Source organism: Anastrepha obliqua, chromosome 5, assembly GCF_027943255.1.
Source record: "Anastrepha obliqua isolate idAnaObli1 chromosome 5, idAnaObli1_1.0, whole genome shotgun sequence".
NCBI classification, from domain to species: domain Eukaryota; kingdom Metazoa; phylum Arthropoda; class Insecta; order Diptera; family Tephritidae; genus Anastrepha; species Anastrepha obliqua.
This window is the reverse complement of record NC_072896.1, coordinates 54,464,015-54,480,413: the sequence shown is the minus strand read 5'-3', so window position 1 is coordinate 54,480,413 and position 16,399 is coordinate 54,464,015. Positions and strand designations below refer to the sequence as shown.

At 35.6% G+C, this 16,399-nt stretch overlaps 1 protein-coding gene across 1 annotated transcript; it reads right to left on the bottom strand.

The window, feature by feature from the left end:
- Positions 1-8,276: 8,276 nt before the first annotated feature.
- LOC129248615 (uncharacterized) lies at positions 8,277-10,962 on the bottom strand. Its single transcript, XM_054888237.1, has 2 exons — positions 10,278-10,962; positions 8,277-10,202 (listed from the first exon to the last, which is right to left on the bottom strand). Exons 1-2 carry the CDS (start codon positions 10,527-10,529, stop codon positions 8,652-8,654), a joined length of 1,803 nt encoding a protein of 600 aa, XP_054744212.1. The 5' UTR covers positions 10,530-10,962; the 3' UTR covers positions 8,277-8,651.
- Positions 10,963-16,399: the final 5,437 nt, after the last annotated feature.

The window sequence follows — 16,399 nt, the reverse complement described above, 5'->3', positions numbered from 1 at the left end:
ATGTCAGAGTTTCTAAGCGGAAGTTGATGAAATCCACTTTTAAGATCCAGAACAGAAAAAAATTTGCTTTTTCCTAGTTTCGCTAGAACGTCGAAAATCTATTGTATCTATCCGAAATTGTAACAGAATTTAGTTTTCTGTAATCTATTACTCGTACCATTCTAAACTGTTTATTACCCCGAGAGTCAGGGTTTTATCGACTATCCATACTGGGGAATTGTATGGCGATCTTGATGGACATATGATCCCGTCATTTAGTAATTTGTTCACCTAGCTTTCAAATTCCTGTTTCGACGCAGCTGGATTAGGGTAGAATTTAGTGTAAACAGGGGAATCGGATGATGTACGGATTTCCCCAACTACTTTAGTAGTGTATGTTAATTTCTCCTCCGGTTTTGAGAAAAGTGTGAGGAAATTTCCCACTAATGAGTCCATCATTTTCCTTTGTTTAATATTCAATTGATTGTCCTGCATTTTTATTCAGTTTGCACTTTGACCAATGTGCTGTTTAAGTTGAATTGATTGATTGTTTTTACGAACGACCATATAATTTTTATTACGATCATATACAGCGCACGCTCGATAACGTGAACTAATTCAAACCAAGGCAGTTCACGTTAACAAAGGTGTTCACGTTTTGGAATGCCCAAAAAGACTAAATAAATATATTTTTTCACATTTAAATTCACATTTTATTCTTGTTTTCGTTACATATTCTGTTTTTCTAAAACTTGCAGCACAGCTTTCTCCCTTAACCATTGAAGCTAGAAGGCTGTTTCTGTAATGCAACTTAGTGATTTTTATTGCATTCTGATCCATCGGTTGAATGAGGGGAGTAACGTATGAGGGCATAAACATTGCCGAAATTTGCCCATTCTCCGTTGTCAGTTCAACTTCATTTGGGTGAGAAGGAGCGTTGTCGATTAGGAGGAGAGCTTTAATTGGTAAGGCTTTCTCCTTTAAAAACGTTGTAACCTTAAAAAACAACCAGTTAACCTTAAAAATCGGACAAAACTTAAAAGGAGTATTCACCTGTGGAACAAATGACTCATGAAACCATTGCTTGAAAATAGCCGACGTCATCCAGGTGGATTTCGAATTCTTATAGTCGGTGGGACGGATTTCGAGCTCTTATATTGGGTGGGTGAAAGTTTTTAAAGCAACGTTTCCAATTACCAAAAGCTTAAGCTTGTGGGATTCAGTGGCGTTTGAACGGCATAAAAACGTGATTCGCTGCTTCGCGGACTTTACCCTTGGGGATCTCTTCTCCAAACTTGACGCGTACGTTTCCTCTGGCAAAAGTCTCCAGAATAACCCCGATTCATCAGCATTATATAACTGATCGTTGCACAACTCCAATTCGGCCATTTTAGCTTTATGTTTTTCGTTAAACTTTAGTGAATTGTTTACACTATTTATGAACTGCTCAACCGTAACCGAATCTTCTGCATATGGATTGAAATCAGGAAGAGACTCGGCAATTTATTTCACTGAAGCCGTTCGTGTTCGTCCTTGTACATATGTATGTAAGTTAATAATTAATATGCTCGGACTGTTCACTTGTGATCTCTGCACGAAGTTAAATCAGCGAAATAGAATTATTACTTGTTCGTTTATTGGTCAAATCCGTACTGAAATATAAATGACAAAATATTCTTAACATAAGCTAGCCCTGACCTATAATCGCTGTGTCAGCGATTATGCTGAATGGATTATGTTTCAACGTCGCGACGGCGCATGGAATGTTGACGGCAACGTATTGTGGAGTTTGGCATAATTGGCATTAAACATTGTTGCAGCTTTGCTGATCGTGCAGAACTGCAGTCGTTGACTTTGTCTGACCGGATGTGTTAACTTGTATGTTCCATCACTGCAACATGGTGAATCAGCAGTTAGTAATTGCACAACAGGCTCCTGCACTTCTGTAATTGCATTCATCATTGTGTTCATCATAGCTCTTAGTTGGTCTAATTCATCTTGAATGGAATCGTCTTTATGCTCGTCAATTCACTCAGGTTTATAACAAGTTATTTTGGCGTAAAATATTGTAGTTTTTATCTTCTCGAGTTTTAAACTTGTAATCTTTACTGTATTAGCCATTAGAGCCGTTTAACTTTTCCGTATATTATCGTTCAAAATATTATTTCAATGCATGCAGTCACTCGGACGATTTCACCGAATTGTTTATCAAACTTTACTTACACAGTTTTACAAAAATTTACGTACGACACTCAAATTGACAATTTTATGAAGAGAAATGCAAGTAAAATTATTTTTATATTTATTTATTTTATATCAAAGTATTAAATATTGAAAAATTAGCTTAAAAATAATTAGATTTTATAAATTTGTTTTGAATAACACAAAATATTTCACTTTTTCATTTGAAGAGCCTTTACATAAGTTTACATATGCATAGTAAATTATACAGAAAAAAATTAAATTAATATTTGGTATGGCCTCCTTTGGCTTTTATTACATCTGCCATTTTACTCCACTCCTCCATTAATGCCACCTTCAGACTTGGAATTGATGTTATTTGCCGTTTTTTAAATTCCGCTTCCAAATATCCCTCAAATGCTCAGGAGATTGTGGGGGATGTTCCAGCTTTCGTCTGACGTTATATAGAAGCCATTCCTTTACCACTTTAGAAGAATTTTTCGGGTCTTTGGAAATATGCAGTACATAATATAAATATGTTCGAGGCGCATAGATCTGTTAGCGACCGTCGTGTTTGTCGTTCGTTCGTTTGCTACCGTTGACGATTTTAAAATATCATGACAACAGCTTGTAACTGCCATACATCGCTGTCATTTACGGTTGCCATGTGTTAACACTGTTCAAATCGCTTTATTTAAGTAACTGACTTAAAATTTTGAAAATAGAAAAATGGCATGTCACAGTTAAGACAATATAAATTTGTATAGGTACAAGTTATGTGATTGAGTAGTCCCGCACAAGTTGCCTGCCGGAATCTAACTGAATCTATTGAACAATATCTTAAACTTAAGAATACAAAATTTCTTAAATGTATTGACTTAATGCTAATGCAAGCGTTGCAGACTATCAAATACTGCTTCTAGTGGAAATGTGGTATGCGTGGGAGTCACGTGTTAACTTACATATAATATATGTGAGTGTGTATGTTCACAAACAATTTTTATTTTCTCCTTACTACAGAGTCGCATTGGAATCGGATTAATTTTCAACAGAATGCAACTATCTTCGTATCGTCGTCTTGTCATAATGTCCTAGATGCTACCTAAATCCCTCACGTCATAGCAAAGTGCCTTGCGTCATTTCTTTAACGGTATTTACCAATATACTGTCTGTTGCTTAAATCTATACCTTGATCATCACTATGGTATATTACTAATTCATCTGATTTGTACTTTATTTTTTGTAATTCTACAGCTAATTCACTTACTGTTCTTGCACACAGATTGTTGTTATATATCTGTTGTGGTTCGGTGTCTGGTCTGTATCTAAGTTTAAGAAGTCTTTTTATCATCTGCCAGTTGTCCACTTGCTGAACGTTGATGATGATATTCTTTGCCTCTCCTTGGATGTTCCTGTAGCTGTAGTATATTGCTTTGATCGCCTCTTTCTTCATTGTCTCATCTTGAAATTGTTTTTGTAAGTGCATGTATGCACTGCGCAACCTCTCAAGTTGTGCATCCTTCCGTTCCACTTCATCTGCTACATTCACAGTTAATGGGTCAGCCGAGATTGTCCTGTTATCTTGTACTAGCGTCGTCATTTGATATTCCAGCGTAGCTGTTGAAGGTCTGAAGTTTTTTTTATATTTCACTTACAGGTACTGTTCGGCCGCCAAGCTTCTTTGGTAGCTATTAGTTTTAAAATTTATTAAAAACACTTTTATTTTCATGAAATTTTATAATTTTATTTTTCACATTTAGAATTTACGCGTCCGTGTGTTTTTTTGTCCTTTTTACCATTACTTAAGTTCACCGGTCCCAGCTGCTGTCGAAATGCAAGTCTCGAAATGTTTGCTTAGCACAGCTTATATAAGTTAAGAACTTGAAAAATACAAGTTCTAAAAAAATTTTTGTTATCGGTCCAACTGACCGCACTTTATTCACTCACAGTTCTTAAACCAAAAATCCGCTTAAACTAGTAAACTTCTTAATTTATATTAATAAAAATAGTGGCGTGACTTAATTCTAGGAACTTAAATAAGCAATTTTATAATACTTGCATTATAGGCCTATTGCAGAAATCAGTATGAAATTTTAATAAGCAATTTAATTAAAAAGAATAAATGAAAAATATAAGAAGCAAAGAGTTTGTTAACTTGGTTTGGGTTAACTTATATAATATATGTACATAAGAATGTCCTTCGATACGAATGTTAGGAAATGACAAATATGGGATAATGTGTATTAATATAATGCAAGTACAAGTACAAGAATTAGAGTGACCAGATATAACGAGTAAAAAATATTACAATGTTATAAATTAGACTACAATACTAAATTATTATATAAAAACTGTGCAATTAACCTATACTTAAACTACATCCCAACAGGCACAATGTGTGTTTTTCCACTTTTAGAACTGTTTTAATTGTGGAAAATGTCTTTTTTTACACTTTAGACACAATGTGTATTTTTCCCCTAGTTATACTGATTTTATAACTGTTTTTTTTTATATATAATGCAGGCTGGTACGTTGTACCCTCTGTTTGCCTTATGCTATTACGGAGCCTCTCCACTATAATCGCAGGATGTTGTTTTTTGTTGCCATTCGCGTATCCTCTTTAGGGATTTTGTCTGAAATGTCACAAGTCTTTTCCTTTGTTTTAGGAATTTTTAACGTACGCACTTTTTTCCGTGAGTCCTTACTTTATATTTTCAGGACTATTTGGTGTGAATAAATTTTCGCGAATCCTTACTTTGTCAGGACTGTTTAGCGTAATTATTTTTTCGCGAGTCCTTACTTTGTATTTTCAGGACTATTTAGTGTAATTAAATTTTCGCGAGTCCTTACTTGGTATTTTCAGAAATTTTTTTTGAATTATCAGGACACTAAACGTAACTTACTTCGAGACATTTAATCCGGTATCAGTTAATCAAAACTGACCGAGTGCTCAGGTGCCAGTCTTTCTATTTTGGGTTGCGGTGATAACAACCGTCTTTATTCAAAAATAAATAAAGATTGACCAAAGATTTTACAATTTTCACAATATTTATACTAAAACTAAGGCTTTGCTGCAACTGCATTTCGTTGTTGGGGGCCTATTTCCATGCTTCGACAATATTGTGTGTGGTCGTTGGGCGCGAATATGCTGAGCTGGTCTTCTGCTAGTTGGTGGTCTATATACTTAATTGCGTACCACTATGTGGAAGCGTTTTGCCGTGAGTTGTCGAATTTAGATGGGCGTCACTGTCTTATTATTCAAACTCCTTAAGGATTGTTAAATTTGTTTAAAGATTACCCCCTTTAATTTGTCAAAAAGTTCCTCAATGCTGTTTTTGTCACCAAAATTATTTAACAGAATCGTTTATATAAGTTATTCGTTTTTAAATTATTATAATTTTATTTCATTTTCCCAGCTGCCGTCTTGGTCAGCTTTCGGTGTTGAGCCTATCTTAGGACTAACAATTCATTTCTTACTATGCTACCACTTAACCTACGACGTCGAGCAGCGCCGGCAAGTCATGACGTTAGCAGAACTGTAGCGTCGTTGGTGTAGTGACTTTAAGCGGTGTCAAATGTCGATACTTCGCTGATACCGCAAAGTGTGCTGGCAACCGTGTTCTGCACTTGTTTACGAAATATTCCTATTTCATGTGTTCTGCACTTGTTTATGAAATATTCCTATTTCATTAATATTCGTTCGCATAAAACCCGCTGACGCGATGTCTAGGTGAGAAAGGCAGCCGTGGGAATTAACTTATGATAACTTATATCAGTTCAAGATTGGGCTTGGCAATTAATTTCGATTGTTTCACGAGCCCTACTTCAGTCTACTTTTAATTATGTCTAAGAAAAGTTATTGGAATAGCAGATCATAGGGATGGCCCTAAGGATAGAATGAACTCTGTTTATTAGGTTGATAAAAGTTTGAAGGTCCCGATAATCTCCATTAAATTCGGGGAGATTATTCAGGTATTTAAGGGGGTTAATGGTAATGGATAGGGGATAGTGGGGCTTGTGGTTCTACCATTTTCTTTCTTTAAACAAACTTTGAGTGTTATAAACTATTAAAGGTAAAAAAAATGTGTACAAATATTTTCTTTGAAAAATTAGGAATAATTTAGTGTTCTGTAATTTTAAAGTGAATTTTACAATATTTTTTTTATACCCTGATAAGTTTCTGTCTTCTTTTCGCTTCTTATGTTGTAGGGATCATGTTGTCGCGTATTAGTAAAACTTACTTCTATTATCTGCGCTTTTTTCGCTGTCTTGTCTTGCATTTGTACGAGTATTTTCTGTTGTTGTTAGAATATTCATGCTGGCAAGGGCTGTTCACCATGCTATTACACATTAACAGTGTAACAATTCGCCTTTTTGATACTGTTGTTCAATTGAATATTGCGGAATCGTCACTTAAGGGTCGATTGTATGTGATGAGCTTTGTCGCTGAATATTAAAATTAAATGGAGACGCCTATATGTAGCTGCAAACCATAGTTGTTTCCAGGTCGTTTGAAGGTTTTGAGCGTAGATCACTTTAACCAAATCCCTGTCTAATGAGTCATATGTGACTCACGAGAGCGTATTGAAATAAGTGCATGAGTCACATGTGACTAATTTCTCTATACAACTTCGAGAACGTGTCGTTATATATTTGTGAATTATATGTAAGCGTATATCAGAAGACCTAAACTTTAGGAAAGTGAAAGAAAATTTCGAAATTTTTTTTCTGAAAGTAACCTTTTATTCGATAGTCGAAGCATGAAATATATAAAAATTAAATGCAAAAGGCAATGTTTTTATTCATTTAAATTAATAAAATCCAGCGGGTCTTTTTTCTTTATAGCATTCCAAGCAATAGGCCTTTTTACACATTATGCACTCAGTATGCACTTTGCTTTGCTTTCCTAGCCAATTCTCCCTGATTTTTCAATTTGATGTAGCACCCAGTGCATCTTTTTCGTACAAGTTTGTTGTTAATATTTCGTGGAATTTTTTGCAGGCTATGTCCAGGAAAATGATTTAAAGTTCCTGAAGCGCTAGAGGAAATTGAAGGCCTTTGAGGAAGGTTATGTTCAACGGCTAATGCTGCTGGTCCTACAAAATGTAGGACTAGATATTCTTGAACTTGTAAAACTGTCAACTTGGGACTTAACTAGCTTAACAATTAAAATTCGGTCAGATTACGTTACACCTGCATGTGTTGGGAAAATTCCTTATTTTGGTTGATGCGTCGTCATCACTTTATTATAGCGCGTGTAGTGTCATTTATTCATGGGACAAAACTTTATGAAATGTTCGCATTATGATATTTGATATTTTAAAAAGTTCTTCTTTTAATATTTCCAATTTGTACTTTAATTGTAATGCAAGATTATTATCAATTTCTTTTTCTTCCTTTACGAATTTAGATATTTTATTAATATTTTCAATACAGGAACTTACAATTTAATTATTTTTTCTTTTTTTTTCTATTATAAGATTTAAAAACTTTGATTTCCTGTAGGAATATTTCTCGTTTCAAAATTTTGAATTTTATTCTTAGCCTTCCGTTTCTTTTAACTATTCATTAAATTTTCATAACCCTTTACAATTTCTTTCAACGAAATTCTTATCAAGTTAGACATTTTTTTTCACAATTTAATTTAAGTATTCCAATTTAAATTATAACTTACTCCACTACGTGAATCCACATCCTTTTCGATTCCGTGAGTTGCTGCTTTTTCCTTCTTAGCGGTACTGGGGATCCTTCCTAGAATAACTATTGCTCTTATTCGGGCGAGTTTCGTTTGCCTTAGTTTTTTTGTGGCACTTGATGGAAATGTTTATTTAGGAGTGGCACTTTTTTGTGGCACTTTATTAAAATGTTCATTTAAATATTTTAGAAGTGCATTTTTCTTATGGCACTTTATTAAATGTTTATTTAAACTGTTTGAAAGTGACACTTTTTTACCTTAACTCGGGCGCCAAATAGAGTAAAGCAAATTTATTTTTCAAATCAACCCGATCGAAGCACTGCAGAATGTGGACTGACTTCTAATTTCTTTGAATCACTTCATTTAATACTTAACACTTACTGTGTTAACTCGTAAATTGGCAATTCTTCTGTAGGGGAGATCGGGGGGTTATGAGACGGGTTTTGTTTTTTGACCATAAACATAATATAACCTATCCATTTTTCTGCACATTAAAATTTTTTAATTGTGATTAAGTATAACAACACTTTGACAAAAGATTAATTTCTTAAAATTATAGAAAAATCTCTAAGTTTTGCCTGCCTGCTCAAAAATCATTTTTTTCGGATTTTCGCATGTTCGGGGGGTTGTGAGACACAAATTTCATCAGAAAGAAAACGGCCTGATTTTATAAAAATTTTTTATTTCAATCGTTAAAAAGGCATATATTGGCTTCTACAATATAATTGATATGAACAATATGAATAATATACCTAATCAATCAAGTCAATGAATATCCGAAAAAGAAAATATTAGATTAATCAGATTCACAATGGATGCAGGTGTAATAGCCGGCTGTTAAATTTGCACATTTCAAGTGAACAGGTCTATCGCAAGTATTACAGTGAATCGAATTGTTTCGGTTTAATTTTTTGGGCATTACACCTTTGCAGATAATACAAAAGTCTTCATCTTCAGAGTCCGACATATTTTGAATCGTCATTACAACCGAAGATTTTCTAGGACGTCCGCGCTTCGATGGTAATGCTTTTGCTGCCTTGTTCTTCTGGTTTTCTTTATTCTGAGAATCTTTTGCTTTTTTTTCGTCAGATTTTCGGCGTAAATTGGCCACGTTAACTTCCGAAGTCAAAATAGTGCTGCCCATTGATTTTCGACCTCGATTAGATTTCTTGATCGGAGCGCTGTGTTTCAGAGGACCAACCTCTTGTAATATATGCTGAATTGGTGCAGCTGATGTGTTTGGAATCGTCGATGTGCTTGGCATCGTTGATGGACTGGGTACTTCCAAATTAATGGCATCGGCATCGGCAGAGGTCAGATTTGTCTCCATCAACTCAGCTGCTTCGTAATCTTCAGCAGAGAACACATTTGGATTGAATGGTTGAATACCTGCCGCACGGAATCCGGACCTGATATTCTTGGGTGTAGCACTTGCTTCCAGACATTTGTCTGCGATAGGCGCTATATGTCTTAGTTCTAAAGTTTTTCCAATATTGTTCTTCATCCAAACTTGACACATGTTATGGAACATTTTCTTGAATGGGCCGAACACGCTGACATCAAGAGGCTGCAATCTGTGAGAGCAGTGTGGAGGAAAAGATAGCATTGTTATTCCATTATCGATCGCCATTTGTATAGCCTCCAAACTCAGATGAGAAGTATGATTGTCCAAAAGCAATAAAATTGGAGAATCTTTTGATGCCTTAGAGTGTTTGATGAAATGTGCCAAATATTTGACAAATTCTTGTGCTGTCATCCAACCTGATTCGTTTGCTACACCCATAGCACCGGGAAGAGCATTGTCCATAAAGGTTGACTGCATATTTTTCCTAGGAAAGATATAGAATGGTGGAATGGACTGTCCAGCTGCACTCACGGCAAACGCCAAAGAGACATTTGTGCCTCTTTCCGCTGAAGTTTTCTGTCCAACTCTTCTTTCTCCTTTTAATGTGATCACTCGTACAGCTTTTGTGGGTACCGTCGGGCAGCCAGTCTCGTCCATATTCCATATGCGATGCGGCTCGTATTTTATATTTTTTTGAAACATCACATGGTCAAGGTTAACGAAAAATGCATCAACATTGGCTTTTGAAAAGGCCTTGGTGCGATTCGCGCTTATCTGCTCTGGCGTACGAAGAGACAGATTTGGATGCCGATGCATAAATGCATTGTACCAGTCCCACGACGCTTTGCCGTGAATGTCCCACTCCACTGGATATTCAATGTTACACTTCATTGCAAACTCGTAGACCAATTTGGAAAACTCACAAATAGACAAACCGTAGTACATTTTGCTGGCACGAAGAAGATATTGCACTAACTCGTCTTCTTGTTCTACGCTAAATATCTGTCGAATATAAAATAAATTGTCTGAAGGTTGAAAAATAACGAAAATTCAATTATATCACGATTAAATATAAACCTTTTTTCCACCAGTTCTCTTGAGTAAATTTGAAACAAAATCAACAAGTTTTTCATTCGAAGTGGTTGTGGGGTCTATGTTCGCTTCCATCAGACTTGAAATGTAGCGCGCCAATTTCGACTTATCGATTTTATATGCGCTACCAACGGATCGTAGAGACTTTTTCGCGATTGTAACCTCCTTAATAGCAGCCACAAAAACATTGGCATCAATCGCAGGTTTAACAGTCTGACTATACTTATGACGCACCATAATGTCTGAAAAATAAATAATTAATTATCAAAAACCCTGTATTTATCCAATACAGTGTAAATAACACTAAACGTAACACAGAAATGCGAGATACGGCTGTAGAATACTATTAAATGTTCCTAGATTACGGAAATAGCATGTCTCATGACCCCCCGAATACGCTGTCTCACGACCCCCCAATTGCTTTATTTTCAATGTGGCCACTGTTTTATGGATGCATTTAATATTTACGCAAAACTCTTGTTGTGGGTCAAAAGGCTACTCACCAAGGAAGGTTTTGATGCATGCACTTTTATAATTAGCTTGTTCAACAAAGTGTAAGAAACAACAAAAACGATTATCAGCAAAACTTTCAATCACACAAGTGGAGTCGCGGTATGAGGACACACAAATAACCTGCATGAACAAAATATTTGTCATGTAAATATTATGATTGAAAGCTAGCAAGAAGTTACGCAGATACCAGACAGATGCCGCGCTCTTCAGTTCAGGGCTGTGAGCGTGTCTCATGACCCCCCGTGTCTCACGACCCCCCGATCTCCCCTAGATCTGAGAAGGTTCCGTGTCCGGCTTGTATCTCAACTTTAATGTGTCCTTGATGATTTTCCAGTTATCCGGTTAGAGTATGTTGATAATTAAATTTTTCGCTTTACCCTGGATCGTTTTATAATATATAGCTCTAACTACCTCTTTCTTATATTCTTCGTTTTGTAGTGTTGATATCAGGTATTGTACGCCTCTAAAAAATGAATTGACGGTTACATCTCCTTGTCCTGTGAAGATTGGAAGATGATTAACATTTTTCAGTGTCCTGCTCAGAATGTCATGGTCCCGCTGTTGTCTTTGTTGTAAATCGACATAAGCGAGTCTGAGTTGTTCCAGCTGCTGTTCCCTTCTTGCAAGCTGTTCTACGATATCCACGTTGGCCATTTCTTGTTGTATTTGTTCCATTCTCCTTTCGTCAAATCTCCTTTGTCTTGATTGCCGAATTTGGACGTTTTTTTTTGTGGTGTTTGCTGCACTTCACGACATTTCCGATAGTTTTTCTTTGTCTTGTAGTGGTTCGTACACCGATTTAAACTGTGTAGTCACTGCACTATTATTTAGTTATTTTCACGCTCTTTTTTAAAGGAGCAATCTAATAACTAGTCATGTTGGGAGTGTTTTTAAAAAACAGTAAATCAACCGAAATGCCGTTAAGTTTCAACTGTGGATCTTTAACAACTGACTTTATTTTCATTTCTTTGATTAACATTAAACTTATTGTTAACATCCATTTCTGTTAATTTGGCCTAGAGTATATTTCAAATTTTTTGTTTACTATACTTATGCATAATGCTGACATTATTTCTCAATTCTTTCATATTAAAATTAAACGATTACAATTCCTAAAATTGTGACCGATAATTAATTTTGTTTTCTGAACTTAAGCGGAAAGGATTTGCTATTATTTTTTTGTTTATTTTAATTTTATTTTGTACTTATTATTTTTTCTATGAGGGTGTGCATTTGAGTTTTTATGTAAATTAATAAAATACTTTTTATTTTAGTTTAAAAAGAGAGGACTATGTCCTCTATATCTTTTATTGTATATTTTTTTTATTATTAAATAAACTATTACCGGAAGACTATTTCTTCTTAATCGGACTTTTGCTTAATTACTACTTACATTGTTTTTTTACTACTTTATATTAACTATCGAACAGCAATCATCACGTTTAATGCAACGTGACCTTATTTGAGGTCGTCAGCACTTTGAGTTAATATTGTAAGAAAGGTAAATAATTAAATTTGGAACAAGCGGAACTGTGTCAGCAATTGAATTGCGACAAGGAGTATTGAACTTTATTAAAATAAATTTATTAATTATTAACTAAGGAAATGTATCAGCAATTGAATTGCGACAAGGGGTATTGAACTTTATTAAAATTAATATTTTAATTATTAACGTGTATGTAACTCGTGCGATCAGCATTTACATTAACTTCATCAGGTAAAAGTCGCTTTGCGTATTCCTCTTTGATGTACTCGTTGATTTTTCCTTCATACGATTGTCCATAGTCTTTTTACCGTGCCATTTTCATTTCTACTTGCTCTAAGCGTTTCATGGCCATACCGAAACTTTCGGTAAATTTCACATTATCTTTATGCCAAACCAAACCAGTTTCATATCTATTATTGTTTACAAACCTTGTCGTCTCGTGTAATAATTTTTCCACCCTATATCAGCTTCCGAACGTACGCTTGGCAATTGCTTTATTTCAAACTTTTCTGCTAAAAAATATTCTGTAATTTGTTTATTAATCTCATTCAATTGTGTGCTTTCAATATCGACATGACCAATAGTGCCATCACTAGAACGATATTCGTTCGATCCAAATAATGTCCAACCTAACATTGGTTTGTGGATTGCAAAACCATCATCCAAATTCACAATTTTAATTGTATTCAATAAGTATTTGCGGCACTGCACTATTGTAATCAACGAATGGTATATTTGCCAATTGTTCGTGACGTTGCATGAACTCGTTCAAATTTTATTCTGCTGCGGGGAAATACAACTTTTTTGTTGTACGCACTCCCCTCATTTGATAACTCGTACTGCTTCACTTGCGCCGGCAATTTCAATTTTTATGCTTTGATTGGCTACCCACTTCAGCCGAAGTAAATTAGATTTGCCTTTGGGGCCGAGAACGTTTGCTATATTTTCCTCTAATAGGGATAGTTTTGCGCCTTCGTCAATGAAAGCGAAAATGTTAATTTCCCCTTTGGGACCTTTTAGCTTGACAGGGAAATATTTGAGAAGTGTTTTATTACGTTGTGGTGAATTTGATCGAGCGAGTAGATGTTGTGGATTTTGATACACAGGTTGAACAGTTGCCACAGCTTTATCAGCTGATGAAATATTGTTCTTGTTATTGTCACTGAAACTATGAAGCAAGCGATTGTGGAATTTATTACACGACGATATACCACATACTCGTCGCTTGCGGCAATCCTTTTTTATTTTTCTTAAATCATAGATAATAGCCAACAAAAAAACGTAAACATATTTCTTTAATAAAATAAAGTTTTCAAAATTTACGAGAAAGGAACAAACACATGAATAATGACGCGCCACTCATTTAAACCAACTTATATAACGGTATATAATATTTTGTCGGTCGTTGTCATCCATTGTCCCGTACAGCCATTTCATCGTAGTTCCTATTATATTGATTAATCCTCTTTTTTGTTTTTGCTGTAGTAATGTGTAACGATGACCGTCTATTCTCGTGGCATCTGTGGTTTTGTGTGAATCTATTTTCCCTGTTAATTCTATGATCGTATTTCCTAATCATTCCTGTTTCTTCTAGTAGGTGATATGCGTCTCTGAGGCAAGTAATGTTCCTACTGTATACAATACTACTTAAATGTGGTTCAATGCCGTTTCGAAAAGTTTTTAGAATTAATGATTCATTAATTTTTGGGAGAAAATTCTGTAGGTTTATTTCAGTCTTGCTCATATTTGGAATTAAGCTTATCTAAAATATATTTGAGGCAATGGAAATAATCGCTTACATTTCTATAATTGGTGTTGATGGCCTGGTGATAGAGGTTGTGATATGTCTCCTCGATTCCAAAGTTTCTGATTAATTCTTCCTTTATTTGGGTCCAGTTGGGTGTTGGTCCTGGAATCCTTGTTGCATGTAAAGCTGGCCCTTGAATTTTGGTTAGGATGTGGCGATGGAATATAAATTCTTGGAGTGTTGGATTTTCGCTGAATAGTGGAATGATCGAGTAGCGGCATTATTTCTATTGCGATATTCGATGCCATTTATTTTTACTGCTTGGTCAAAAGTCAACAAAATGGTGCCGTTTATTGCTCTATCGACCCCATTTTCGCCCCTCTATTTTTGCTGTAACATTGTTGTTAAGAGTCGGAAGACTGATTTGTCTTGACTTCGAGTTTACTTTATTTCGACAGTGTATTTTTTCTAATGGTAATGTACATAAGTTGAGTATGACCTTATATAGCAAAAATGTATGTACAAGATGTTACAGTAAATTAGAAACGAATATAATTAATAGGCAAAATGATTAAAATGAGAGCGCTTAATTTGTATGTGCATGTATGTATGTAATATAAGTATGCATTGAGTGTAAATGACAAAAAAACGAAAGAAATTGCAAAGTCAAAGTGCTGGGTTCTATTCATTACAGCGGTTCCCAACATCCTCCGCCCGTTGAAAGTTTAAGCTTTCAAGATGATCGTCTAATAGCAACAAGCACAATCTAGTTATAGCTCTTTTTGTGATTCCTGAAGTTGTTTTTAGGCTTGCTACGCGTACTACACTATCTTGGCCCTACACTATCGTGCCAGAGGCCTACGAAGCGGCGGCAGCTTTTCGTCTTTTATGAGTACTAGAACACCTTTTTTAAGTCCTTCCCTATGGGTTCCCCATTTGGATCGTTGTTGTAATTGGGTAAGATATTCTGTACTCCACTTCTTCCAAAATATTTGTTGCATGTGAGAAATTCGCTACCAACGACTGAGCCTGTTAATATTCAGATCAGTGATGTCTGGTTCTACTGTAGCTGTGAAAGGGCCGCCAATCAAAAAATGTCCCGGCGTAAGAACTGCAAGATCATCAGGATGCTCTGTAAGAGTGTAAAGTGCTTGAATAATCGTCATGTGAAGTGATGCTGAATCGTCATGTATGTGAAACAGGATCGTCAAAGTAAAGATGCTATTATTTTATGGAAGAGCTTTAGGGCAAACCTGCCGACTAAAGATTCCTTTAAAAATAAAAGATTTTTTTTTTTTAGTTAGGGCAAATAACTGCCTTCCAACTATCAGGTAGAGACTGAGCTGACTGAGCTGCCTTCTGATAGAATGGCTTTATTTTTATACTTTCTTTTTGCCTTGTCATCAATAAAATATACATAATTACAATCAAACATTGTTACAAGTAAAAATCAATAACAAAGTTGTAAACACTTAAAAGTACTATACAAATGAAATTCTGCTTAGGTTGACTTAAATTTTGTTCAGGGTTAGCTTACTTCACAGTGAGCTATGGCTTTGCTTTGGAGTGGGGTATCATGTGACAAAAAGTGTATTTGGTGTGTGCCATGTGTTTCGGGTTTCAAAAAAAGGCAAAGAGTTTATGTCATTGAAATTGAAAAGAATTATGTCATTAAAGTACATAGAGTAAATTGAATTGACATGGTTCACATAGTTTGAGTGAAGTGGAGGTACTCTAGAAGAGGAATAAGAGGCCGTGAATTAATTACTGCTGAGATTTGGCAAACAAGTGTGCGGAGCTCTTCGAAGGACAACCTCGAAGAACAAAAGACTCTGTAGAAGTGAAATTTCGCTGACTTAACAGCAGCTTCCCAAAGTCCACCAAAATGAGGAGATCTTGGCGGTATAAACTTCCATTCGATTCCATCTTCGACACAATGTTTGGCCACTTCACGTTGATGTTCGCTACTCAGAAATAATCGCCATAGTTCCAGCAGCTCGTTTTTTGGCTCCAACAAAGTTTGTTGCGTTATCCGTCCAAATTGTTTTAGGTTTACCTCGTGTGCTGATGAATCTTTGCAACGCAGCTGGAAACGCGGGTGTCGACAAATCCTTGACGAGTTCAAGATGAACTGCCTTCGTGGCAAAGCATATGAACAAGGCGATGTAGCACTTCAGTTCCGAATTTCCGACTGATAATAGAACGGGCCACAAAAATCTATTCCTATAGTAAAAAATGATCTGGCCGCTTTTACTCGTTCCACCGGTAAATCTGCCATGATTTGTTCCATCAATTTTGGTTTCGCACGAAAATAAATGATGCATTTGTTGATAACCTGTGCCACCGTTTTCCGACCACCTA